At 44.3% G+C, this 27,685-nt stretch overlaps 2 protein-coding genes across 11 annotated transcripts; one reads left to right on the top strand and one right to left on the bottom strand.

The window, feature by feature from the left end:
- Positions 1 to 1,707: 1,707 nt before the first annotated feature.
- Positions 1,708 to 24,629, bottom strand: LOC124119012 (mucin-2-like). Of its 10 annotated transcripts, XM_048401993.1 has the most exons (12): positions 24,177 to 24,627; positions 18,657 to 18,812; positions 11,918 to 11,947; positions 11,438 to 11,508; positions 10,643 to 10,942; positions 9,373 to 9,675; positions 8,880 to 9,179; positions 8,552 to 8,587; positions 8,091 to 8,126; positions 6,061 to 6,096; positions 5,468 to 5,503; positions 1,708 to 4,104 (listed from the first exon to the last, which is right to left on the bottom strand). In XM_048401993.1, the coding sequence occupies exons 4-12, from the start codon at positions 11,496 to 11,498 to the stop codon at positions 3,821 to 3,823; spliced, it is 1,392 nt and encodes a 463-aa protein (XP_048257950.1). In that variant the 5' UTR covers positions 11,499 to 11,508; positions 11,918 to 11,947; positions 18,657 to 18,812; positions 24,177 to 24,627; the 3' UTR covers positions 1,708 to 3,820. The 10 variants fall into 10 exon arrangements, with proteins under 10 accessions (XP_048257950.1, XP_048257949.1, XP_048257952.1 ...); XM_048401992.1 differs by lacking the exon at positions 18,657 to 18,812; XM_048401995.1 differs by lacking the exons at positions 18,657 to 18,812; positions 24,177 to 24,627 and adding an exon at positions 20,533 to 20,613.
- On the top strand, positions 22,048 to 23,217 carry LOC125383521 (extensin-like). The gene has a single exon (XM_048401847.1). The coding sequence runs from the start codon at positions 22,048 to 22,050 to the stop codon at positions 23,215 to 23,217; it is 1,170 nt and encodes a 389-aa protein (XP_048257804.1).
- Positions 24,630 to 27,685: the final 3,056 nt, after the last annotated feature.

The following is a 27,685-nucleotide window of genomic DNA, read 5'->3' as shown; positions in this document are numbered from 1 at the left end:
ACTCACTCACTCCGCCTTGAATCACCTCCATCACGGTCTTCATGCGTTGTAACACACGTAAATTGATAAGAAATAGTAACTAGAGGATTACAATCTTTATTTCAGGTTTAGATTTCATGATATAAGTCAAATAACAAATAACTTTATGCAGGACCAAAGGAACGCATCAACATCAAATATTCTTCCACCTGAAAAGGTTTCTACTTGGCGAGTATTCAGAGTATTTAGTGTGCTCGGATCTCTATGTGGCTGGGATATTGCAACCTACTTTAACAGTCTCTTCTCACTGAAAGTTAAATGAATGACCCGCACTACAGGTGTGAATGTTGAGTTGATGGTGTTGATGTTGATGATCTTAGGAAATATCTGCTACAAGCAGGGTCCATTATATATGATTAATTATGACTACTCCCGGTTTTTGCAGCACTTTCCTGCTACCAAGACTTTCTAGATTGACGGTATATGTGAATGTGTTTCGTCAGCTGAAAAAACACACTGACATATGATGGTACTAGTCAAAGTAAGTAGCTGCACTGGATATCATTTTTGTCACAGTACTGATGCGTCAAATTTGGAAATATCCTCAACATGCTTTGAAACATTTGCTGCGACCTTGAATGCTGCTTAAGGGAAATTGACATTAGGAAAGTTGGACGTCATGAGGAGAGACTTTGTCACTCAGAATCTTTATGCATAGGTCTAAAAATAAATCCGTAGAGGCGGTACACGACACAAGAAGTTTTATTTGACGTCGGTTATTACAGGTAACAGTATAACATTGGCTCTTGAAAGCTATAAATGCCATATAACAATGGAAAGAAAATGAATAATATACTGAAATGTTAACATGTGTATTTGAAGCTAAAACATGTTTATAGTAAAAATATTAAAAGGAAATACAAGGAAATCACAAGGATATTCATAAAATATTTACAAGTAGAACGTTTGTACATTCGGAAAAAGCCTGCAGAAATCTCAGATTTTCGAAAATTGTTTGGCAGATGAAGATCCTGGTGGCCTCAAAATAGTGTTGTGTTGATACCCGGGGAGTCTCCGCCATCAGATGGAATAGGTCGGCGTCTTTGGGGTTATCAAATGTTGGTCACTGGTCTCTTTTTAGTTACTCCTTATGGGTGAATCTTCGGGAGGGAACTGGCTTGATCATCATACCATCATTCAAAATATATTTTATGAATAACAAGGAAACAGAACAACTACTACATGCAAACAAAGATTTAAAGTTAAACATCACGAAACAAATCTAGGACGATTAGTATTTTACTTATGTACTAGTTATTGTGTGTACGCTGTTTATGCTGTTTGTTAGTTTGATGTTTAACGGCGACTTGTAAATAATTGAATCAGGAGCGGATCAGATAAGTCAGTAATTGTTATTATTAGTAAACTTGTCTGACTGCCTGATCAACTGAGTTGCCTCTTATAGCCCTTAGCTGTATGGGACCTGTTCCAATCCAGAATCCCCATGGGGATCACATTTAATTATTCACTTTGCCTAGATTTAAGTATGAGAGTATAAACAAACAGGATATCATTGAGTATGAGAGAGTACGTAACCTATGCATGCAGTATTGGTGTAAAATAAATAACCACAACCAACATAAAATATAGTCTGTATGTTCCCCTGTTATATCGAAGATGTAAGGACGAAGAAATCCCTTTCTGGGCAAGGAGGAAACAGACTTGGAAACGATCTCACATGATGTTTTATTAAGCCTCTTATCCCATGGACGTTGGAATATGTAGATTTGGGTCTCCAACAACAATATCAGCAGTTCATAATTATGAAGATTTCATCCAACAGTCCAAAATGATATAACCCAGCCGTACATGGTGATCATCAGTTTGACAATTGATCCATACATATTCACAATGACCTTCAATTCGGTGTATAAGGCATATGTCGATACTATTTAGTCATCATTTACATGCGTCTGAATAGGCACACATAAGCTTTCATTCACTCATGATACCATACATACCTTGGAGTTGTGTTACATTTGTGGGTCTGTTACAAAATCACATTTTTCTTTTACAATCTTTGTAGCCTCTTGTTCCGGACCATAAAGATGCCAGCATACACACTACACGTTAAGCTGGCCATTTGACACACGATCCTTGTTTAAAAGCAACAATTGCCCACAATGCAGTAATTTCAAATAGTGTTAGCAACATCATATAAAGTAAAATATCATTTGTATCCGCAATTAATATTCATTTCACTTTTTGTTATTTGTCATCCAACATTGTAATTCATCTTGAGAGAGCGACAACATCGAAAATGATTATTTGCTCATTCATAAATCCCCATCAACCCGCCTTTTTCAGGTACCTTTGTTAAGCTCTGCAGCCATTGAAATGTGCGTGGACGATGTAGTTGGCTTTGGATACCCTGCCCCCACTGGTTTGTCAAAAGATCTAGTGGGTGGCAATTGGTTCTGTGTCACATGTAAATCATTTCAGTCAAACTAAAAGTGACAATTGTGGAGATTTGTGAGCCAGTCATCTTAGGCCGTGAACCAAGCAATGAACTGTGGGTAGGATAATTAAGTCAGTGCCACCTGGTGAACCAACCAGGTATATAAATGATAATCGAGCCAGTTTGATTTTGTGGCCATATGAGATGAGGTAAAATGGGGTTCGACGTCGCGTCCAAGATTTTTGCACTCATATACCGACGTACATGCACGTGAATGTGGCTGTTTGTACCAGTCCGGACTGATGCCGACTTTGTTGTGTAAAAGTTCACTACTGGTACTGTCCACTGTACAGCTGTAACAATTATTTCACAGAAAGGAGTCATGAATCTGGTTTGCCATAACAACACAATTTTAGTTGAGGGTTATTCACATCTAGCTGCAGATGTATTAATTAGATGATAGTCTCGGATGTTGAGGTGTGACGTCTCATACAACCATCTAGCACTAATACATTGTGAATTTGGATTCAAAGATATATTCAGTACACCAATAGTGTGCATATTTGTAACTTGAAATAAATGACACATGTATGAGCCTCGTTGTGACTTGCTACCCATACAGCTACGGACTGTCTGGGCCCCACCGGTATCTCTCTTCGACTGGAGACATTTGAAAGAATCTCACTACAAATAATTTCAAAGGCTTGACCAAATACGTCATTTGGGGTATAGTGTGCACATAAAAATACCGAGTGTCGGAAAGACACATTGAGGTAATACCATACTGGCTATGATGAAACATACATGACTCAGTTACACATATAAACACACATGATATATACTGGGCGGTGTCGATTAAAGTACACACCATAAACTAAGTCCCCAGTGTCGATCTTGTTGGTGCCAGTATGGTGGTTCTTATATAAGTGCAGGGCCAGCAGCATGGTGGCTATGGTGGGATCTCTATGGGACAGACGAGTGCACTGCTTGACCCTGTGATTTGGTTTTAAAGTGAGTGAGCGAGTGAGTTGGGGAGGTTTAACGCCCCTTTTAACAGTAATCCAGTTATATCACGGCGTGTCAGCTTAATGTGGGAGGAAAGGCTTAAGTGATGCAGATCTCAGACATTTACCACTTCGATGAAACCCACGAACTCGGATATGGTGTTGAAAAACCTAAAATCATAATTGGGGCGAACCGGGATTTGAACCACAATCATAGGAGGGACGCAAATCTGATCAGTGAATCGCGGCGTCTTAGTCGACAGGGCCCCCTGTGCCCCCCTTGGCTTTAAAGGGCACAATGCAATGGTGATGATCATTAATACTGAGATCAGCTTTTTTATCTAATGACAATTGAGTGATGTACAGTCATACATGGTAATTACCCTATGGATGAAAAGTTGTCCTGAATCGGTTGCTGTGATCGCATTTCGTGACGCTGTTTTAGAATCTTATCAGGACTTTGTACAATGTACCTTCCAATTTTTTTAAGCCTTTCCCGGAAACACAACACAATACCAAGTACAATTACACAAAAGAGCAGCGTTAGTCCAATAGCAAGACCTAAGGTAAGGTCGGATGGTGATGACTCTGTAGTAGATGGACTTGTGGGTGTTGACGACCTCTCAGATGCTGTTGGTGAGCTTGGTGACGTGTAGCTTGTTCCTTAAATAGAAAAAAGGCTAATTCAAATTGGCAGAAAACATTCGTAGATATTTCGTTCTCGTCCTACACTCATGTGAAGCACTCAAATGACACAACTGAAATTTGTCAATGTCAAGTGTTGGATTACCCTTAATAAATGTTAACAAAAAAAACCACTTCAACCATTACAATATGTATTTGAACTGAAGGAATGGAATGAAGACAGTTTTGTTTGTTTGTGGAGCTACATGCTGGTCTGTAAATGATCCAATCAGGGCCAGTAAGTCCAGTGATTAACATTATGACCATTGATGTACGCAATTGAAAACAATAACATGCAATCCAACAAGTCACCGACTCATGGGTTGTTGATGACCTTTTCTAGTATATCGACCAAGCGACCAGACCCCACGTTGTTCCACTTTTTTGCATAACATCAACAAGACATTTTCCAGCAGGACAACGCTCGTCCCCATGTTGCCAGTGCTACCATGGCCTTTCTGTAACAACACAACATCCGTGTTCTACCGTGACCAGCCCTCAGCCCTGATCTGAACCCCATCGAACACTTGTGGGATGAGGTTCAAAGGCGTCTGCACAATGTGCGCCCAGTCCCTACTACTGCCGATGAACTACGCACAACTGCTCTGGATGTGTGCAGGAGGAACCCCAGGGCCTTCACAAATCGCCTGTTTCACTCAATGTACAGGAGATGTGTGGCAGTGATCAATGCTAATGGTGGTCACACCAGGTATTGACTGACATTTTTGGTATTGACCCGAAACTGTGTAAGCCCTTATCATTTTAAAAAAAACAATTATGTCATCTGCCTTTTAATCCATTAAACTGTCTTCAATAATTTTTGTGTCAATCTTGCCCTATTAGTATTTCTTGTCTTTACTTTTGAAAATAAATAACATGTTTCTTTTGCGTGTGAGTATACAAGACGTCATGTGATTTTGTGGATTTAATTTAGTTTCAAAAGGGGAGTTCGCTCTTTTTAAAGGGTCGTTTAAAAAGTGGTTATTGCTGTAAAGTTACCTCAGTGCAAAATTTCAATTTTCGGGTTACCCTGAACAAATCTTAACAAAATAAACAACAATACCAACCTTAACAGTATAAGTTTTAACTGATGGAATGGTCTGAAGACAGTTTCGTTTGTGTGTATGTTGTTTTACGCCGCACTCAGCAATATTCGCGCTACATGCTGGTCTGTAAATAATCCAATTAGGGCCAGAACGTCCAGTGATTAACATTATGACCATTGATGTACGCAATTGAAAACAATAACATGCAATCCAACAAGTCACCGACTCATGGGTTGTTGATGACCTCTTCTAGTCTGGAATCGACAAGGGAACCCGTGAGGGTGGTAGTTACGTACCTGTCGACGTAGGGGATGTTGTTGGTGAAGGAGCAGCTAGAAGGAGAACAATAGACGCGTAATATTTGTACAAGACGTCTTGTGATTTTGTGGATATAATTGTGTTTCAAAGGGGAGTTCACTCTTTTTACTAGGTCGTTTAAAAAGTGTTTACTGCTGTAATGTATACCTATAGAAAGTGTGTTCTGCGTTGGGATTGGCTAATTTTGGTCACATGACCAAATGTCAAAGGGTGAAAATATTAAATGCATTCCCTGAAGCAAGCGACCGAATCACGGTGTAGGAATACATAATTACTCAGCATTTTTTGCATACTACTTGACATTCATAACAAATATTTTAGTTTTCTCTATTCATGGGAACTTTCGGGATTTTAAATTTTTAATTAAAAAATATTATAATGAAATAATGACCAAAATTACAATCACCATAGCAACAACAGAATGCTCTATGTTGACGTCTCACAACCGAGTAAGTAAGAGGTGTTCAAGAGTGCGCTAGTTTTTTTCTAAATAAAACAATAGATTTACAATATTGATAAATACTATTGCGTGTCCATTTCCGGGATTTTTCCGAGAATGGTAGTTACGTACCTGACGGTGTCGGGGATGTTGTCGGTGAAGGAGCAGCTAGAAAGAGAACAACAGACACGTACTATTTGTATACCCACACGCAAAAGAAACGCAAGTGGTTTTAAGCAAATAGGTAACAAACACGGAACCATAAATTGACACGAGTTTTAGCATGTAATGAGGCCTGATGGTGTTTTCAATATTTTTGGTTGCATTTTGGAAGCCCCGAGTAAAAACGCAACATAAAAAACGAATCGCCAAAACGCACTATTTCAATGAATATATGGGTATCATGCACCCATTTCTAGCGAAATCGAAAATGCACGATTCTTGGACCTACCACACCTTGGTAAACAATGCCGCGCCTAACTCAAATGCAGAGAAACCAGGCTATCGGACGTTTGGAAGCTGGAGAGTCTGTCCAAGATGTTGCCCGTCATTTCAACGTTAACATAGCCACAATTTACCGTCTACTGCATTGATACAATGCTACACAGACCACAGATGACCTTCCTCGGAGCGGTCGTCCTAGGGTCATCATACCTCGACAAGATCGCCAGATTACCCGTCAACACCAGCGACATCCGTTCCTAACTGCAAGTGAAAGTGCTCGACAGGCCGTGGGAACACATAATCGACACATTAGCCGGGACACTGTGATCCGACGTCTCCGTTCAAACAACCTCAGATGTCGCCGACCAGCACGTCGTCCTGTTATCCAACCACGTCATCGACAAGCACGACTTCAGTGGGCACATGGTCATCACAATTGGCGTCATCGTGACTGGAGGCGTGTAATCTTCTCTGATGAAAGTCGCTTTTGTGTCTCCCATGCAGACGGAAGAGTCAGAATTTGGCGGCGTCGAGGTGATCTTTTCGCTGACAGAAACGTTGTGGAAAGGGATCCATGGGGTGGACCTAGCGTTATGATGTGGGCAGGGATCGGACTTATTGTGAGACTTAGACCCATGTGCTTTCTGAATGTTGGTCAAGGTCGGGGACACAGCGTCACTGCTCAGCGGTATATCGACCAAGCGACCAGACCCCACGTTGTTCCATTTTTTTGCATAACATCAACAAGACATTTTCCAGCAGGACAACGCTCGTCCCCATGTTGCCAGTGCTACCATGGCCTTTCTGTAACAACACAACATCCGTGTTCTACCGTGACCAGCCCTCAGCCCTGATCTGAACCCCATCGAACACTTGTGGGATGAGGTTCAAAGGCGTCTGCACAATGTGCGCCCAGTCCCTACTACTGCCGATGAACTACGCACAACTGCTCTGGATGTGTGCAGGAGGAACCCCAGGGCCTTCACAAATCGCCTGTTTCACTCAATGTACAGGAGATGTGTGGCAGTGATCAATGCTAATGGTGGTCACACCAGGTATTGACTGACATTTTTGGTATTGACCCGAAACTGTGTAAGCCCTTATCATTTTAAAAAAAACAATTATGTCATCTGCCTTTTAATCCATTAAACTGTCTTCAATAATTTTTGTGTCAATCTTGCCCTATTAGTATTTCTTGTCTTTACTTTTGAAAATAAATAACATGTTTCTTTTGCGTGTGAGTATACAAGACGTCATGTGATTTTGTGGATTTAATTTAGTTTCAAAAGGGGAGTTCGCTCTTTTTAAAGGGTCGTTTAAAAAGTGGTTATTGCTGTAAAGTTACCTCAGTGCAAAATTTCAATTTTCGGGTTACCCTGAACAAATCTTAACAAAATAAACAACAATACCAACCTTAACAGTATAAGTTTTAACTGATGGAATGGTCTGAAGACAGTTTCGTTTGTGTGTATGTTGTTTTACGCCGCACTCAGCAATATTCGCGCTACATGCTGGTCTGTAAATAATCCAATTAGGGCCAGAACGTCCAGTGATTAACATTATGAGCACCGATCTACTCAATTGAAAACAATAGCATGAAATCCATCATGACACCGACTCTGATCCACAGCGTCGCCTCTCACAACACGCATGGGTTTGTGAGGACCTATTCTAGCCTGGAATCGACAAGGGAACCCGTCAGGATGGTAGCTACGTACCTGTCGATGTGGGGGCTGTTGTTGGTGAAGGAGCAGCTGGAAAGAGAACAACAAACACATACTATTTGTACAAGACGTCATGTGATTTTGTGATGTTTCAAAAGGCGAGTTCGCTCTTTTTAATAGGTCGTTTATTGCTTTAAAGCTACTTCACTGCAAAATGTCAATTTTTGGGCTACCCTTAACAAATCTTAACAAAACAAACAACACCGCCAACCTTAACAGTATATGTTTGAACTAAAGGAATGGTCTGAAGACAGTTTTGTTTGTTTGCCCAGCTCAATGCTGGTCTGTAAATAATCCAATCTGGGCCAGAAAATCCAGTGATTAACATTATGACCATCGATCCACGTAAGTGAAAACAGAACATGAAATCCACCAAGTCACCGACTTGTGGGTTGTGGAGGACCTATTCTAGCCTGGTATCGACACGGGAACGGTTGAGGGTGGAAGTTACGTACCTGTCGATGGGGGGGCTGTTGTTGGTGAAGGAGCAGCTAGAAAGAGAACAACAGACATGTAATATTTGTACAAGACGTCATGTGATTTTGTGGATACAATTTTGTTCCAAAAGGAAAATTCGCTCTTTCTAATAGGTCGTTAAAAAAGTGGTTATTGCTGTAAAGTAACCTACTACAATGTGTCCTTTTTCGGTTTCCCTTGACATATATTGTTGTTTAGTTATCAGCCAAAGGAAAACAAATGCTAGATGTCCATCGTCAACCTCAACAGTATATATTTGAACTGGAGGAATACTGTGAGGATATCAGTATTAAAATAGATACCTACCGCTCAACTTGGAAACTCCATCGCACGTAAGTGATCTATTGGTGTTGTCACATCTAAACATAACACTGACATTTCCCAAACGATCAGATGAGACGTTGAAGACGTGGTGCTGGACAGTGTCGGTGATGTTGTGCGTGGTCTGGTTCTGCAACAAGACGTCTGTGACGCTGCCTGTAGTTAGATCAAACCCAGCTTGTTGAGAACAGTAGTAGCCTCTCATGTCCACTGTCAGAGTGAGATTTGTACCTGGCTCCAGTACATCAGTGTCTGTATCACTGCTGATGTTGCACTGTGGGGGACCTGGTCGGTAAATCAGGAACATGTCAATGTCACTCTAATTCCGGGTGTTTAAAAGCGAAAAGTTTTACCCAGCAAAAAGCATTAATGCACTTACATGCAAAATTGAAAATATCTAAAGAAATATATTTATTTTTAATTTTCTCAGTGAATAGATACTGATTTGTACTTATAACAACCCTAAATTTATACTCACTTTTTAACAACCTCTTAACTCCACTACAGCTCAGATCACTGCTCATAACGTCACATGCAAACGACACCGTGACGTCACCAAAACGTGAAAGGTCAATATTGATAGTTTTGTTAATGACGTCAGTCTTGACATCACTGACGTTGTGTTTCGTCGACAACGTCTCCATGACAGCCCCAGTGGTAAGATTGAAGCCAGTTTCCTTGGAACAGTAGTAGCCGTTGATATACACTGTGACTGTGAGGTTTGTGCCGAGCTCAAGGGCATCTGTGTCCACATCAGTACTGATGTTACATTCGGGAGTTTCTGTTGACAGGAAATACTCAAAGTGTTGATGATTCCAAAAATGACATTATCAACTTGGCACCAATAAAATTACGTTGGAAACATAACCAGTTCAGGTGTTGGTTGGTTGGTTGGTTGTGAGGGCGATCTGTAAATAATCGAGTCTGTACCAGACAATCCAGTGATTGAAAACATGAGCATCGAACCACGCAATTGGGGGGTGTTGGTATACAGTTATATGTATATATCGTATATATATTTAGTTACAATTTATATATTTGACCGGCTGATAACATATTGGCTGATCAGTTTTACACATTAAAGCAATATTAATTAATGTAACTTGTCTAATGTCCGAATGTCGACGCTAAGAATTGTTTTCGCCTATCCCCTCAGAACATTTTGATAGGGATACCTGCATGTATTGTGACGTTGTCACAATACATACTCATTATGTGATTGCCTAACATTATGTTTTATCCTGATCCGTCGCTATACATAACATGCATAACAAAACGCAAATAGCAGTAGCGGAACAATTTGGAATTGATGCCGAAAAAAAAATAATAATGAACGAGACAAAGGTCAAAAGTTTACTTGAAAAGTAATTGTTGGTTAACCTTTTAAATTCGCATTTGTTGGAAGGCTTATCGATATAATCACCAAGGACCCGTTGATGATGGAATTTAACCATTCTTCTGACAATGTTGACTTCATCGGTGGGGATCACGGGAAATAATATAGGTCCCCAGCAACCTATGCTTGTCGTTAGAGGTGACTAAAAGGATCGCTTGGTCAGTGACTTGGTTGATGTATGTCGTCATCGAGCCTGGCCTCCAGATCAATTTAGTTGCCCCTTCCGACAGTGACACTTACGACCAGCCAAAACATGTTCCTGGGGAACTGTTTTGTTTCCAGGGATCTACATGGTTTTATGGCTAGATGCGATGATCTATAATCTGTCAAAACGTGTTGTGTAAATACTTACTAGCTGCGGTGAGATGACACACGTCTACAGGGATGGCATCCACTACATTTGCATCCACGATCTTCCATGTGCCAGTATCATTCACTCCGACACTGTCTATAGTGAGTGTAGAGAGTGTGTCGTTCGTTGCACTGTATCCAGCCACAGGGCTGCACCTGGGGTTGCAGGTGACGACATACCGGCCGTCAGTTGGTCGTACCCATATAAAGCCTGTATAGCTGCTTCTGTCACCAGCTATGGTGTATTCTGTCTCCAGTGTTGCCACTCCACCTGGACACGGGACTTGTGTAGGGGATACACCTACAGTAGCAGTGAAACACCAACCACTACAAGGCTGATCTACTTCAGAATTTACCACAGTAACTGTAATTAGTTCATGGAGGTAAACACAGGTGCTTATATAGTGTAATTACCTCCTTAAATGCACAATTATATTTTAATAAATTGTTATAAATACATAAGTCAACAATAATAAGTTCACATCAACTGTAGACACCTCAACGAAATCAGTGACATCGTTTTTTATGACATATTTTTAGCCAAACAGGAAACAGCATCCGCTCGTTGGCTTTTCGTACGTTCTGGAGATTCATAAAAACAAGAAGGCAAGCACAGTTGCTTGGTTAAAAAAATATTTTAGATATATGTGTGGAGTAAAAAGCAAATCTAAATCATATGATTATGAAGGTTGATGAAACATACTTAATCGTTACATTAAGTGAAAATAAATTAAATGATATGTATTTAACCTGGCTACTTTTTCAAAAAATAACATGGACATTTAAACTTACTTACCATGGATGAAAGTCACAGTCAGAACCAGTAATACATGTACTTGGTTATGTTTTACCATCATTTTCAACCAACTGGAAAGAGAAATAGAGAGCGAGATTGCTACATTTTTCTCCACTCAGTCAAGATAAAGACATTATTTGTCATATTTAACTTTTGTACATCTACAAACTATTATCATATCACTTTTTAAAGGTTTGTACTTTTATGGGAAGGGACGGTGGCACAGTCGGTAATGCGTTCGCTCGTCACACCGAAGGAGCGGGTTCAATTCCCTCTTGTGCAAAATGTGTGAAGCCCATTTCTCATGTCCCCCGCAGTAGTTTTGTAGTGTCATTGCCAACAGCAGCGTAAAACAATCATCATTCAATACATTATGCAAATAGGTTATGAACAAAAAATATCCTTGTTTGACAGAAACTATAAATATGCACTTACAGTACTTATATTCGGTAAAATGTATGAAAACAATTAAGAACGTACCGATTGTACCACCTGCTATCGTAGAAATATCTGAAGTAAATATCGAAAAATATGAGAAGCAAATCATTTCAGAAATATGAACATTGACCTGTAAAATATTTCCCAAAATATTTCCATGCAGCAATAATTGTATTCAAAAGGAAACTACCTTTATAATGAACATGCTTACAATGAACTGATGGATATAACGAACTTATTTTTGGTCCTGTACATTTGCTATATATGTGCGTAACAAACTACGGTTATAACAAACTAAAATAAGTGGTCCCTTTGAATTCGTTATAACCGTAGTTTACTGTACATGAGCAATCATGACATAACAGCTTCAGTAAGGTTACATAGTACAAGAACGGACATTTAACATTTACCAGCCAGATCCTTGAGTTATAATGTCCATTATCGTGAAACCTTGTGCACAGAACAAGTATGAAAGAATCTTTTCATTCTTGGTGAGATCCATGTTGAGTTAATTTTAGCATTGCGTCAGCTTTGGAAGTCATAAATAAATTGTACAAATTTATGGTGTTTAATCCCAGTTTATTGCGTCAGCCGGCATGTGGATACGTGACTCCACTGAACTTTTCCCCAAGAATCCGTTTGAGTGAACAACCTGTTTCACTCGCCTGGTCATTGATATAAATGGCAGATTAATGTAATCGATCAAATATCGGACCCTTGCCAGGGACATTCGGATGCCTTGGAGTCATGTTATAACATACAACACAGAGTCATGTTGTCGCCACTTCATTATTCGACACTAGTGTTCGGAAAAAAACGATTTACAGGTTTATATATATACAGGGTCACAGGGTCGCCACTTCATTGTTCAAATCTAATGTTCGCCTAACTATTTACGGGTTTAGATATATATTTCATATTATGGGAAGGTTTCTCGGCTGGATACTCTACCCCTTGGGCTAACGTGAGGAAAAATAGGCAAATATGAAAGGTCACTTCTTTCAATGGCACCTCTTTCAGTGTTTTTAAATAAACATGGCGTCGCCTTTTTCCATCGCAAATCGAGTCACAATTAACCATCATGCAAATTATTGAAATAATAAGTATTACTGTTAATGTTGATATTGATTGATATTAGTATCAGTGTCCATGAAAGACATTCTACAAGTTCAGGGAACTTTGGAAACATAAAATGCCAGGCTATGTTAGCGATGACGCTTGCAGCACAAGGATTGGTGAGGCACAAATTGGCTGCTACAACACACAGATCATTTTACCATCAAACTCGTTGAAATAATGATGACGGGAGGCTGACAGGTGTCACCGTTTTTGCGTATTTTGACCCGAGTTTGTATTACTATCCAAAAAACATAATCGGTTATATACCGACCACAAAAGAAACGCCACCCCAAGTAGCATTGCATTAAAATTTATCGTTTAAATATCTGGCTATTCTTTTTGTCAGAGTTTCTAAACAAAATAACATGACCTTGTCCGGAAAAAATTGATGATAAAAAAACAAAGCAGATAACAATAAATCTGATCACACGAACGCATCACGGCAACGGCCATGGTTACCCGATGCACGTGACTTCCCTGCAAATTGAAACGCACATGCGTTCCCCCATTTCTTGCCCTATAAAAATCCACCCAGATCGGAAAACATTTATTCATTATTGAATTGCTACCACATGACAAGATTGACATGAAATCAGCGACACCAAGCCCTCGGACGATTGCAAGGTGGACAAACCGCCCAGCAAGTAGCCAATGCATTTTAAGTCCACGTAAGGACCATATACAGGCTGCAGCAACGGCACAAGACCACCAACACCACAGATTGCCGACCACGTAGTGGAAGACCAAGGGTGACCACCCGACGTCAGGGTCGTCAGATTGTGCGGCAGCATCTTCAAGATCGCTCTGTTACTGCTGCGGAAACTGCTTGACAGACCATGGGGACAAACCAACGACACATTAGTGCAGACACGGTGCGTCGACGATTGACGAGCAGACACCTCCTCAGGTCACACCAAGGACCCATTCTGACACCACGTCATCGCCAAGACCGTCTTCAGTGGGCAACACAGCACCAGCATTGGCACCACCAGCAGTGGAGAAGAGTCCTCTTCTCAGACGAGAGCCGTCACTGTATCTCAACAGCAGATGGCAGAGGGACTCTGGTGACGCCGTGGGGAACGTTATTCGGATGCTTATGTTGTTGAGAGAGACTCGTGGGGTGGTCCGAGCATCATGTTGTTGGGTGGAATTGGTCTTGCACAGAGGGTCTGACCTGTTGTCTTCCACAACATCATTCCAGGGAGACAGCAGCTTGGTACATTGATCAAGTCAAGTCAGGTATCTCTATACCTGTTCTTCATACCTTTTCTTTTGGTCTCCACTCCATACCCGTTCTTCATACCCGTTTTCTTCACCAATTCTCCACGCCCATTCTCCATACCTGTTCTCCATACCTGCCTGTTCTAAATACCTGTTCTCCATACCTGTTCTCTATACCCGTTCTCCTTACCTGTTCTCCATACCTGTTCTCCATACCTGTTCTCCATATCTGTTCTCTATACCCATTTTCCATACCTGCTTTCCATACCCGTTCTCCATACCTGTTCACCATACCCGTTCTCCATACCCGTTCACCAGAACCCGTTCTCCATACCCGTTCTCCATCCCCGTTCTCTATACCTGTTCTCTATACCTGTTCTCTATACCCGTTCTCCATACGTGTTCTCTAAACCAGTTCTCCATACCTGTTCTCCATACCTGCTCTCCATACCTGTTCTCAATACCTGTTCTCCATACCAGTTCTCTATACCTGTTCTCTATACCCGTTCTCCATACCCGTTCTCAATACCTGTTCTCTAAACCAGTTCTCTATACCTGTTCTCCATATCCGTTCTTTATACCTATTCTCCATACCTGTTCTCCATAAATGTTCTCTATACCTGTTCCCTATACCAGTTCTCTAAACCAGTTCTCCATACCTGTTCTCCATATCTGTTCTCTATACCTGTTCTCTATACATGTTCGCCATACCTGTTCTCCATACCAGTTCTCCATACCTGTTCTCCATACCTGTTCTCCATACCTGTTCTCAATACAAGTTCTCCATACCTGTTCTCAATACCTGCTGTCCATACCTGTTCTCCATACCCGTTCTCCATACCCGTTCTCTATACCTGTTCTCTATACCCGTTCTCCATACCCGTTCTCCATACCTGTTCTCTAAACCAGTTCTCCATACCTGTTCTCCATATCTGTTCTCTATACCTGTTCTCTATACATGTTCTCCATACCTGTTCTCCATACCAGTTCTCCATACCTGTTCTCCATACCTGTTCTCCATACCTGTTCTCCATACCAGTTCTCTGTACCTGTTCTCTATACCCGTTCTTCATACCCGTTCTCGGTACCTGTTCTCTAAACCAGTTCTCTATACCTGTTCTCCATATCCGTTCTTTATACCTATTCTCCATACCTGTTCTCCGTACATGTTCTCTATACCTGTTCCCTATACATGTTCTCCATACCTGTTCCCCGTACCAGTTCTCCATACATGTTCTCCATACATGTTCTCTATACCTGTTCCCTATACCTGTTCTCTATACCTATTCCCTATACCTATTCCCTATACCCGTTCTCTATACCTGTTCTCTATACCTATTCCCTATACCCGTTCTCTATACCTGTTCTCTATACCTGTTATCTATACATGTTCCATATACCCGTTCTCTATACCTGTTCTCTATAGCTGTTCCCTATACCCGTTCTCTATACCTGTTCTCTATACATGTTACCTATACCCGTTCTCTATACCTGTTCTCTATAGCTGTTCCCTATACCCGTTCTCTATACATGTTCTCTATACCTGTTACCTATACCCGTTCTCTATACCTGTTTTCTATACCTATTCCCTATACCCGTTCTCTATACCTGTTCTCTATACCTGTTATCTATACATGTTCCATATACCCGTTCTCTATACCTGTTCTCTACAGCTGTTCCCTATACCCGTTCTCTATACCTGTTCTCCATACCTGTTCTCCATACCCGTTCTCTATACCTGTTCTCTATACCTGTTCTCCATACCCGTTTTCCATACCTGTTCTCTAAACCAGTTCTCCATACCTGTTCTCCATACCTGTTCTCTATACCCGTTCTCCATACCCGTTCTCCATACCTGTTCTCTAAACCAGTTCTCCATACCTGTTCTCCATATCTGTTCTCTATACCTGTTCTCCATACATGTTCTCTACACCTGTTCTCCATACCAGTTCTCCATACCTGTTCTCCATACCTGATCTCAATACCTGTTTCCTATACCCGTTCTCTATACCTGTTCTCTATACCTGTTCTCTATACATGTTCCCTATACCCGTTCTCTATACATGTTCTCTATACACGTTCCCCATACCCGTTCTCTACACCTGTTCTCCATACCTGTTCTCCATACCAGTTCTCCATACCTGTTCTCCATACCAGTTCTCTATACCTGTTCTCTATACCTGTTCTCTATACCTGTTACCTATACCCGTTCTCTATACCTGTTACCTATACCTGTTACCTATACCCGTTCTCTATACCTGTTCTCCATACCCGTTCTCTATACCTGTTCTCTATACCTGTTACCTATACCCGTTCTCACTACCTGTTCTCTATACCTATTCCCTATACCCGTTCTCTATACCAGTTCTCCATACCAGTTCTCCATACCTGTCTCCATACATGTTCTCTATACCTGTTACCTATACCCGTTCTCTCTACCTGTTCTCTATACCTGTTCCCTATACCTGTTCTCTATACATGTTCTCCATACCTGTTCTCCATACCTGTTCTCCATACCTGTTCTCCATGCCTGTTCTCCATACCTGTTCTCCATACCTGTTCTCCATACCCGTTCTCCATACATGTTCTCCATACCCGTTCTCTATACCTGTTCTCTATACATGTTCTCCATACCTGTTCTCTATACGTGTTCTCCATACATGTTCTCTATACCTGTTCTCTTTACATGTTCTCCATACCTGTTCTCTATACATGTTCTCCATACCTGTTATCTATGAATGTTCTCCATACCTGTTCTCCAAACCTGTTCTCCATACCTGTTCTCTATATACGTGTTCTCCATACATGTTCTCTTTACCTGTTCTCTATACCTGTTCTCTAAACCTGTTCTCTATACGTGTTCTTCATACTTCTTCTCTATAACCGTTCTTGATGCCTGTTCTCCACGCCCGTTCTCCATCCGAGTATTCCATACCCGTTCTCTATACCCATTCTCCATACCCATTTTTCATACTGTTCTCTCTATAACTGTTCTCAATACATGTTCTTTTTACCTTTTCTCTTAACCAGTTCTTCATATCAGTTCTTTATGCCTCTACTCCATACCTGTTCTCCATACCCGTTCTCCATCCGAGTTATCCATACCTGTTCTCTATACGTGTTCTCTATACCCATTCTTCATACCTCCATTACTTCTCTATAACCGTTCTTAATACCAGTTCTTCATGCCTCTACTCCATACCTGTTCTCTATACCCGTTTTTCATACCTTTTCTCCATACCCGTTCTTTATACCTCTTCTCTGTACCCATTCTTCATACTTCTTCTCCATACCTGTTCTCCATACCTGATCTCTTTAGCCATTCTCCATCTGAGTTATCAATACCTGTTCTCTATTCGTGTTATCTATGCCCGTTCTCCATACCAATTCTCCATACATGTTCTCCATACTTCTTATCCATCCCCGTTTTCCATAGCCTTTCTCGATACCTGTTCTCCATACTCGTTCTCCCTACCGCTTCTCCATACCTGATACACGTGTGGCCCAGGCGTCTATGTTGCCCCATATTTCCTGTTCGACTCCTTAAATTTCCCTCATTGTGCCACTTGTTTTTTCAATGTTTATTCGTCTGCCAACCAAACAATTATATTCTTAGTTCTAGTGTCCTCTAGTTTCTCCTTTAGATCAATTTAAATTCAATCGGTTTGCTATATCTAAGGTGATGTGTGGTGAGGTTAAATGGGTTTGATGTCGATTTAAGATCGACGTTTACGAACGTGAGTGCGCGTGTTTGTGTGGGTGGCTGCTTTTTGTAGTCTGTACTGATGCCAGAAGAATACTAGTGATACCCAAAGAACATACCATGCCGAAATGTTACATACGCACAACACTCAGACACAGTATATTGACTTCAAGCTCGACTTGTCATTGTTTTATTTCCGAAGTGACGAAATGACAGTGGCATCTAAAGATGTCAAATACCAATGTATGCGGTATCAATTTAATCTTGCGTGTTCAACAAAGCGCTGTCGCTATGGCCGCCATACATACCAGGGCCCACTTGCACAAAGCGATCTTAGTGCTAAGACTATTGAAAGCCTATGCTAAAGTATGGGAGTTAAGATCATCTTAGCGCTAAGGTCGCTTTGTGCAAGTGGGCCCAGATCGCATGACAAGACTACAACTCTTGAACATAACGAACTCTCGTAAAAAGACTTGGACTGTTTTATGTCAACAGCCAGGCAACATGATTGTCTTACAGCTTGCCATCAGTCGACATTAATTAAGGATAGCACGTCAGTGAGGCACCTGCTTGGGTCACTGTGACCGCACTAATGCATATTATACAGCGAACAGTGTAACGAGACGTTTTTCACTTCCACACTGCTAAATTGTTATCTTGGATTTTGCTCAAGACACGTGACAGCTACGATCATATGCGGATACGGTGGGGTGTGAGGTGAGAAGGTGGTATCCGTACCCATATGTGTTCACACGTCACAACGTAGAGTGGGAGACTATGGACTTGACAGCTTGCAGTAGCATTCCAGGAGTGTCACAGCGCTGACCACTTGAAACTGTACCCTTGCGGGCAGTAGGACGTCAGATTGAGATCAAGGGAGAGGACACAGAGAGTCTGAGAGAAATATAGACGTGGATGAACGAGAGAGATTTAGACATTGAGGCGAGACAGGGAGTGATTGACACAGGGGGTAGATTGACTGAGTGGCTATGGCCTAGCAAAGGCATAGTATGGTATTCCTGCAATATCGTGGCCTCGTCAATACAGCCTCTAAGGGGTATCGTGAACAATACGGCTCATTGAATGCTGGACATATAATAAACCACGTGCACAATACCGCAAATTCACAACGCTGCATAATTAGTGACGGGTGCGGAATAACATGTATTCTGTACCGTGGCTTTGAATTCACATTGTGCTTTATTTGTGTGCCACTGCTCTGATGTTTGACACGTAGTTTTAGATTGTTAAAAACTCATAACGATTCTTCCTTCCCTGACTCAAACAAAATAAACGGCTCCCATCACTTTTACCACATCCGCCACAAGTAGTCCCCACCTCCCTCCCAGGCCCCTAATCCCGACCGCGTGAACTAAGAAAACATTACGCTCTAACCGTGGACCTTAACTAAGCCGTAAATCCTGATTGTAGTCAGTTGTGTGTGTAACAGATAAGTGTTAGTCATATGGCTACTATCATTGATTTGATATGTACTGTGGGACCCTATTCCTGAGGAATTGCGATGTAAAAGCGTCTGCACTGCGGGGATTAACAGAGAAATTCAGGTCATGGATAGCGTATGGGTTACCTGTGCATTGAGGTTAGACGTCGGGAGTTGGGAAATGATAAGGTTAGGGGATAGAGTTAGGAGTAGGTGTAGGGGTATGGATGGTTATTAGGTTAGCGGTTATAGTAGAAGCTAGGGTAGGGCATGGGTATGTGTAGGGTGGAGGTATAGGTAGGTGTAAGGTAAGAGTAGGGTTTAGGATTGGATAGGGTAGAGGTAACGTAATAGGTAGGGGTAGGATTAGGGTTAAAGTAGGATAATGATAGGTGTAGGTAGAGTTAAGGGTAAGGGTAATGTTAGATAGGGGTGGAGAATGGGGAGTAGGGGTAAGGGTAAGGATAGGGATAGGGTAGGGTGGGGGTAAGGAGTAGGTATAATCGTAAGGGTGGGGAAACGAAAACGGTAAGCGTAGATTCGGGTAGGAGTAGCGGTAAGGGTAGAGGTCGGGAGTAGGGGTGAGGGTAGGATAGAGGTAGGGTAGGGGTGGTGATATGGAGTGGGTATAATCGTAGGGGTGGTGAAATGAAAACGATAAGCGCAGAGTAGGGTAGGGGTAACTGTAACAGTAGAGGACAGGAGTAGGGGTGAGGGTAGGGGTAACGGCAAGAGTAGAGGTCAGGGGTAGGGGTGAGGGTAGGGGTAGGGATAAGGAGTTGGTAGTAGGGGTAGGGTAGAGGTAAAGGTAAGGGTATTGTAGAGCAGGGTTAAGGTTTGGGTTTGAGTATGGGTAGTGGTTAGTGTAGAGATTAGGGTATGTACATGGGGAGGGGGTAGGGTAAGTGTTAGGGTAAGGGTGAAGGTTTGGGTAAGGGTATGGGTGGGGTTAGCTTTGAGGCTAGGGTGTCGGTACAGGTAGGGTAGAGTAGTCAAGGAGAGATATTGGTTTCGGTACGGGTTATGGTAAAGTTGGGGAGGGTTCAGGTTGGGGATGGCGGTAGGGCTGGGGAGGGTTAAGGGTGGTTGTAGTGGAAGGGTTTCTGGAAAGTTTGGTGTTAGGGTTAAGGCAGAGGCTTGGGTTAGGGGCTCAATGCCGTACTATTGTGATACCTCAGTTTGCTGGATATTCCACGACACCTGTTGATTCTTCACTCAATTTTCAGGGCGGTCGAGTAGCCTATTTGTTAAAGCCGAAGTCCATGTTTGATTCCCGGCATGGGTACAATGTGTGAAGCCCATTTCTGGTGTCCCCCGCCGTGATATTGCTGAAATATTGCTAAAAAGCGGTGTAAAACCATACTCACTCAGTCACTCATTCAATGTTCTACTGTCTGTCGATCTACCTTATGCCCACGTGTGCGTACCACAACACAGTTTCACATTAATAGAACTGTTGTGACGTGTGCAAAGTCTCCTGCTCGAACGTTAACGTCACATCGAATACATCAATGTACAAATGAAGTCATATCTGAGACGCCATCTAAATACGCTATTTGGGAACGATGATCAACAATGAGGACACCCGCTTCTTACCTTGGTTGTATTTTACTGAGCAATGAGGTGATGCAACATATTATAATTTGTCAGTAGATAATAGTACGAAATATATATATATACCTATGTCTTCTTTCTCCATTATATATATATATATGTATATATATATATATAATATGTTTATATGTGTCATATGTCACAAAGTTAGAATGCACTTTGACGTCATGCTATGTTAGAGTGACGTCAAAACAGTGTGACGGTATAACTGTACTCTTGAAAATCACATTCGAGAAGCGGGGGGGGGGGGGAATTATACTGCTCATCTTTGGACTTGTGTATTTTATCTACATATATATATATATACATATATATATAAATAGAGAGAGAGGGAGAGAGAGAGAGACATACACACACACACACACACACACACACACACACTGACACACACAAACACAGATACATATGTGTATATCATCTTATATATGAGTGGTTACAGAGGCTGTAAATATAACAATGACAATCTCACGAGAAGCACTGATGAAGATAAAGGAACTGAACACGGACATTCTTGTGTACCTACATCCCTAGTAACTGTAAACTTATGTCCGTTATAAAAGCCAATCTTCCAATTTACAGCCAAGTAAATGACAAAATGTCTCAAATACGTAAAATTATACCAGCACAAGAGAGCCCAACAATCTCAAACAAATCCTTTGTCCATCAAAATAACAAGATACAAACACCGTAAGGGTAACACAATGTCACACAACACGATGTGGAACCTGCCCAATAATAATTTAAGACTGCAAGTATACAATTTTGAGAAATATACTCTTACTGTCAAAAAACAACATACATGGTACACAGACAGCAAATTCAGGATCCAATTGTCCGTTGTATAAATGTAAGCAAATATTTTAATGAATGCTGGCGCGATCAGTTTACTGTCTTTCCGTGTTATAGATTGTTTAACAATGACAAACATTTACAATGGAAAAAGAACAGGCTTTAGCAATACAACTCGGTGCGTAAAATGTTCAACGAGAGCCTATTTGGCATTTTTCACATGCATAAGTATTGACCGCAACCATAATTGTAACTTAAAAATATCTCCTCACCAAATAACACCAGATGGAAGCGTGGACCCAATTCACATCCACACCAACTTGTCCATCCAACACCCCAGTCCCATACCCGCTCCCACGCCAACTTGTCCATCCAACACCCAGTCCAATACCCGCTCCCACGCCAACTTGTCCATCCAACACCCAGTCCTATACCCGCTCCCCCGCCAACTTGTCCATCCAACACCCCAGTCCTATACCCGCTCCCACGCCAACTTGTCCATCCAACACCCCAGTCCCATACCCCCTCCCACGCCAACTTGTCCATCCAACACCCAGTCCAATACCCGCTTCCACGCCAACTTGTCCATCCAACACCCAGTCCTATACCCGCTCCCACGCCAACTTGTCCATCCAACACCCAGTCCAATACCCGCTCCCACGCCAACTTGTCCATCCAACACCCAGTCCAATACCCGCTCCCACGCCAACTTGTCCATCCAACACCCAGTCCAATACCCGCTCCCACGCCAACTTGTCCATCCAACACCCAGTCCTATACCCGCTCCCACGCCAACTTGTCCATCCAACACCCCAGTCCCATACCCGCTCCCACGCCAACTTGTCCATCCAACACCCCAGTCCTATACCCGCTCCCACGCCAACTTGTCCATCCAACACCCAGTCCAATACCCGCTCCCACGCCAACTTGTCCATCCAACACCCAGTCCTATACCCGCTCCCACGCCAACTTGTCCATCCAACACCCCAGTCCTATACCCGCTCCCACGCCAACTTGTCCATCCAACACCCCAGTCCCATACCCGCTCCCACGCCAACTTGTCCATCTAACACCCCAGTCCTATACCCGCTCCCACGCCAACTTGTCCATCCACCTCCCCAGTCCTATACCCGCTCCCACGCCAACTTGACATCCAACACCCCAGTCCCATACCCGCTCCCACGCCAACTTGTCCATCCAACGCCCCAGTCCCATACCCGCTCCCACGCCAACTTGTCCATCCAACGCCCCAGTCCTATACCCGCTCCCACGCCAACTTGTCCATCTGACACCCCAGTCCTATACCTGCTCCCACGCCAACTTGTCCATCCAACAGCCCAGTCCCATACCCGCTACCCCGCCAACTTGACATACAACACCCCAGTCCTATACCCGCTACCACGCCAACTTGACATACAACACCCCAGTCCTATACCCGCTCCCACGCCAACTTGACATACAACACCCCAGTCCTATACCCGCTACCACGCCAACTTGACATACAACACCCAAGTCCTATACCCGCTACCACGCCAACTTGACATACAACACCCCAGTCCCATACCCGCTCCCACGCCAACTTGACATACAACACCCCAGTCCTATACCCGCTCCCACGCCAACTTGTCCATCCAACAGCCCAGTCCCATACCCGCTCCCACGCCAACTTGTCCATCCAACACCCCAGTCCCATACCCGCTCCCACGCCAACTTGTCCATCCAACACCCCAGTCCCATACCCGCCCCCACTCCAACATCCACATCTGACTCAACATACCTACATACACACACCCTACACCTTCCTCACCAAAACAGTAAACATATAGTATCACTCATCCTCACCCACACACCCTACACCTTCCTCACGAAAACAGTAAACATATAGTATCAATCATCCTTACCCACACATCCTCACCCTTCCTCACCAACCATTATTAAGATCAGGGTATCAATAAATATATATATATATATATATATATATATATATATATATATATATATATATATATATATATAATTGTTTCAGTCGACATCAATGCATCACATAAATAACACTTGAAAGCTTCATGTAATCCACAATGCCACACTAGATCATGGCATAACCATTCAAGACAACGGAATGCACGAACACCCACCATGATGTATGATGTTATAGAATATACAACATAACTGACCCTTTCATTTCAGTACAAGTCATAACATAATGATACACATATACTTACAAGTATCAGATAGAAAAGCGTTGACGTAATAGTAATGGCGGTAAATGCGCCTCGTGGACCGTCATGCATTGTGCAAGCTACCTCACAAACCACCCGTCTGTCAACTTACACAATACAGCCTTCGTACATATTTGTATTCAGTATGATAGATAGGTGCACAATAGATCATGTACATAATTGCAAGCGTCTCACCTTTTTGACTGATGTAGTGAACCAAACTATACTTTTCAAAGTGTAGTCCCAAGCACTGCCAAGTAATCCCGTTAAGATCAATCCACCATGTTGGCTTTTTCTTGTCATGTGCGTGACATCGATATGTGTATTGGCATGTTGAACATGGCAACTGCAACTTGGGGGCCAGTGTAGCACGGTCGTGAGAGGCGTCGCTGTTCGCTCTTCAGCACTGTGTCCGTTAGGCGCACTAGAGATCTAAAACTCTGGGTTCGAATCTGCCATAGTCACCCTGACCATGTTTCTAGGTTTGTCAGCACTGTGCTCGTGTTTATATGGTACAGAACATTTATATTGTAATATTCTGTGATAAGATCTTTCAATCTTTCAAGAATGTAGGCGGGTTGTAACAGTTTATAGCAGATGGTCATGATTATATCTAGTCGCATACGTTTGACTCCATCACCATACTGGAGTGTTTTCCTGAAATTGCTGACATCGAACACACTGGTGTGCGTGTAGAGGTTGATTGAAGAAGGGTTACGGGTTGCGGGTGGGTGTGGAAGCGTGTGGGTGGTGGGTGTGGGTGTGGGTGTGGGTGTGGGTGTGGGTGTGGTGGGTGTTGGTGTGGGTGTTGGTGTGGGTGTGGGTGTGGTGGTGGTTGGTTGGTGGTGGTTGGTTGGTGGTGGGTGGTGGGTGATGGGTGTGGGTGGTTGGTGATGGGTGGTGGGTGTGGGTGTGGGTGTGGGTGTGGTGTGTGTTGGTGTGGGTGTGGGTGTGGGTGTGGGTGTGGGTGTGGTGGTGGTTGGTTGTTGGTTGTTGGTTGGTGGTGGGTGGTGGGTGGTGGGTGATGGGTGGTGGGTGTGGGTGGTGGGTGATGGGTGGTGGGTGTGGGTGTGGATGTGGGTGTTGGTGTGGGTGTGGGTGTGGGTGGTGGTTGGTTGGTGGTGGTTGGTTGGTGGTGGGTGGTGGGTGTGGGTGGTGGGTGATGGGTGGTGGGTGGTGGGTGGTGGGTGGTTGGTGTTGGTGTGGGTGTGGGTGTGGGTGTGGGTGTGGGTGTGGGTGTGGTGGGTGTTGGTGTGGGTGTTGGTGTGGGTGTTGGTGTGGGTGTGGGTGGTGGTTGGTGGGTGTTGGTGTGGACAGGTGTGGATGGGTGTGGGTGTGGGTGTGGGTGTGGGTGTGGGTGTGGTGGGTGTTGGTGTGGGTGTTGGTGTGGGTGTGGGTGTGGGTGTGGGTGTGGGTGTGGGTGTGGGTGTGGTGGTGGTTGGTTGGTGATGGTTGGTTTGTGGTGGGTGGTGGGTGATGGTTGTGGGTGGTTTGGTGATGGGTGGTGGGTATGGGTGTGGGTGTGGGTGTGGGTGTGGGTGTGGTGGGTGTTGGTGTGGGTGTTGGTGTGGGTGTGTGTGTGGGTGTGGTGGTGGTTGGTTGTTGGTTGTTGGTTGGTGGTGGGTGGTGGGTGATGGGTGGTGGGTGTGGGTGGTGGGTGATGGGTGGTGGGTGTGGGTGTGGATGTGGGTGTTGGTGTGGGTGTGGGTGTGGGTGGTGGTTGGTTGGTGGTGGTTGGTTGGTGGTGGTTGGTTGGTGGTGGGTGGTGGGTGTGGGTGGTGGGTGATGGGTGGTGGGTGGTGGGTGGTGGGTGGTTGGTGTTGGTGTGGGTGTGGGTGTGGGTGTGGGTGTGGGTGTGGGTGTGGGTGTGGTGGGTGTTGGTGTGGGTGTTGGTGTGGGTGTTGGTGTGGGTGTGGGTGGTGGTTGGTGGGTGTTGGTGTGGACAGGTGTGGATGGGTGTGGGTGTGGGTGTGGGTGTGGGTGTGGTGGGTGTTGGTGTGGGTGTTGGTGTGGGTGTGGGTGTGGGTGTGGTGGTGGTTGGTTGGTGATGGTTGGTTTGTGGTGGGTGGTGGGTGATGGGTGTGGGTGGTGGGTGATGGGTGTTGGTGTGGGTGTTGGTGTGGGTGTGGGTGTTGGTGTGGGTGTGGGTGGTGGTTGGTGGGTGTTGGTGTGGACAGGTGTGGATGGGTGTGGGTGTGGGTGTGGGTGTGGGTGTGGTGGGTGTTGGTGTGGGTGTTGGTGTGGGTGTGGGTGTGGGTGTGGTGGTGGTTGGTTGGTGATGGTTGGTTTGTGGTGGGTGGTGGGTGATGGGTGTGGGTGGTGGGTGATGGGTGGTGGGTGTGGGTGTGGGTGTGGGTGTGGGTGTGGTGGGTGTTGGTGTGGGTGTTGGTGTGGGTGTGTGTGTGGGTGTGGTGGTGGTTGGTTGGTGGTGGTTGGTTGGTGGTGGGTGGTGGGTGATGGGTGTGGGTGGTTGGTGATGGGTGATGGGTGGTGGGTGTGGGTGTGGGTGTGGGTGTGGGTGTGGGTGTGGGTGTGGGTGTGGGTGTGGTGGGTGTTGGTGTGGGTGTGTGTGTGGGTGTGGGTGTGGGTGTGGTGGTGGTTGGTTGGTGGTTGTTGGTTGGTGGTGGGTGGTGGGTGATGGGTGGTGGGTGTGGGTGGTGGGTGATGGGTGGTGGGTGTGGGTGTGGGTGTGGCAGTTGGTGTGGGTGTGGGTGTGGGTGGTGGTTGGTTGGTGGTGGTTGGTTGGTGGTGGTTGGTTGGTGGTGGGTGGTGGGTGTGGGTGGTGGGTGATGGGTGGTGGGTGGTGGGTGATGGGTGGTGGGTGGTGGGTGGTTGGTGTTGGTGTGGGTGTGGGTGTGGGTGTGGGTGTGGGTGTGGGTGTGGGTGTGGGTGTGGTGGGTGTTGGTGTGGGTGTTGGTGTGGGTGTTGGTGTGGGTGTGGGTGGTGGTTGGTGGGTGTTGGTGTGGACAGGTGTGGATGGGTGTTGGTGTTGGTGTTGGTGTGGGTGTGGGTCTGGTTGGTGGTTGGTGGGTGTGGGTGAAGTGTGGATGGTTGGTGGTGTATGTGAGGGTGTGGGTGAGGATGGGTGTGAGTGTGGGGGTGGCTGTGGGTGTGTGGGTATGGGTGTGGGTGTGTGTGGGTGTAGGTCGGTATGAGGGTGTGGGTCGGGATGAGGGTGTGTTGGTGTGGGTGTGGATAGGTGTAGATTGGTGTGGATGGGTGTAGGTTTGTGTGTGGATGTGGATGGGTGTGTGAGTGTGGGTGTTGGTGTGTGGGTGTTGGCGCGGATTGATGTGGGTGTGTGTGTTGGTGTTGGTGTGGATGGGTGTGGATGGGTGTGGGTGTTGGTGTTGGTGTGGATGGGTGTGGATGTGGGTGTTGGTGTGGATGGGTGTGGGTTTGGGTGTAAGTGTGGTCCTGGGTGTGGGTGTGGGTGTAGGCGTTGGTGTGGGTGTGGGGATGGGCGTGAGCGTGGACGTGGGTGTTGGTGTTGGTGTTGGTGTGGGTGTATGGGTGTGGATGTGGGTGTGGCTCTGGCTGTAGCTGTGGCTGTGGCTGTGGGTATGGATGTTGGTGTGGGTGTGGGTGTCTGGGTGCGGGTATGGGCGTGGGTGTGGGTGTGGGTGTCTGGGTGTGGGTGTGGGTGTCTGTGTGTGGGTGTGTGGGTGTGGGTGTGGGTGTGGGTGTGGGTGTGGGTGTGGGTT

This window comes from Haliotis rufescens, unplaced genomic scaffold (genome assembly GCF_023055435.1).
Source record: "Haliotis rufescens isolate VD_foot unplaced genomic scaffold, xgHalRufe1.0.p SCAF_24, whole genome shotgun sequence".
Lineage (NCBI taxonomy): Eukaryota > Metazoa > Mollusca > Gastropoda > Lepetellida > Haliotidae > Haliotis > Haliotis rufescens.
Note: the sequence above shows the minus strand (reverse complement) of the source record. Positions and strands in the feature narration are given on the sequence as shown.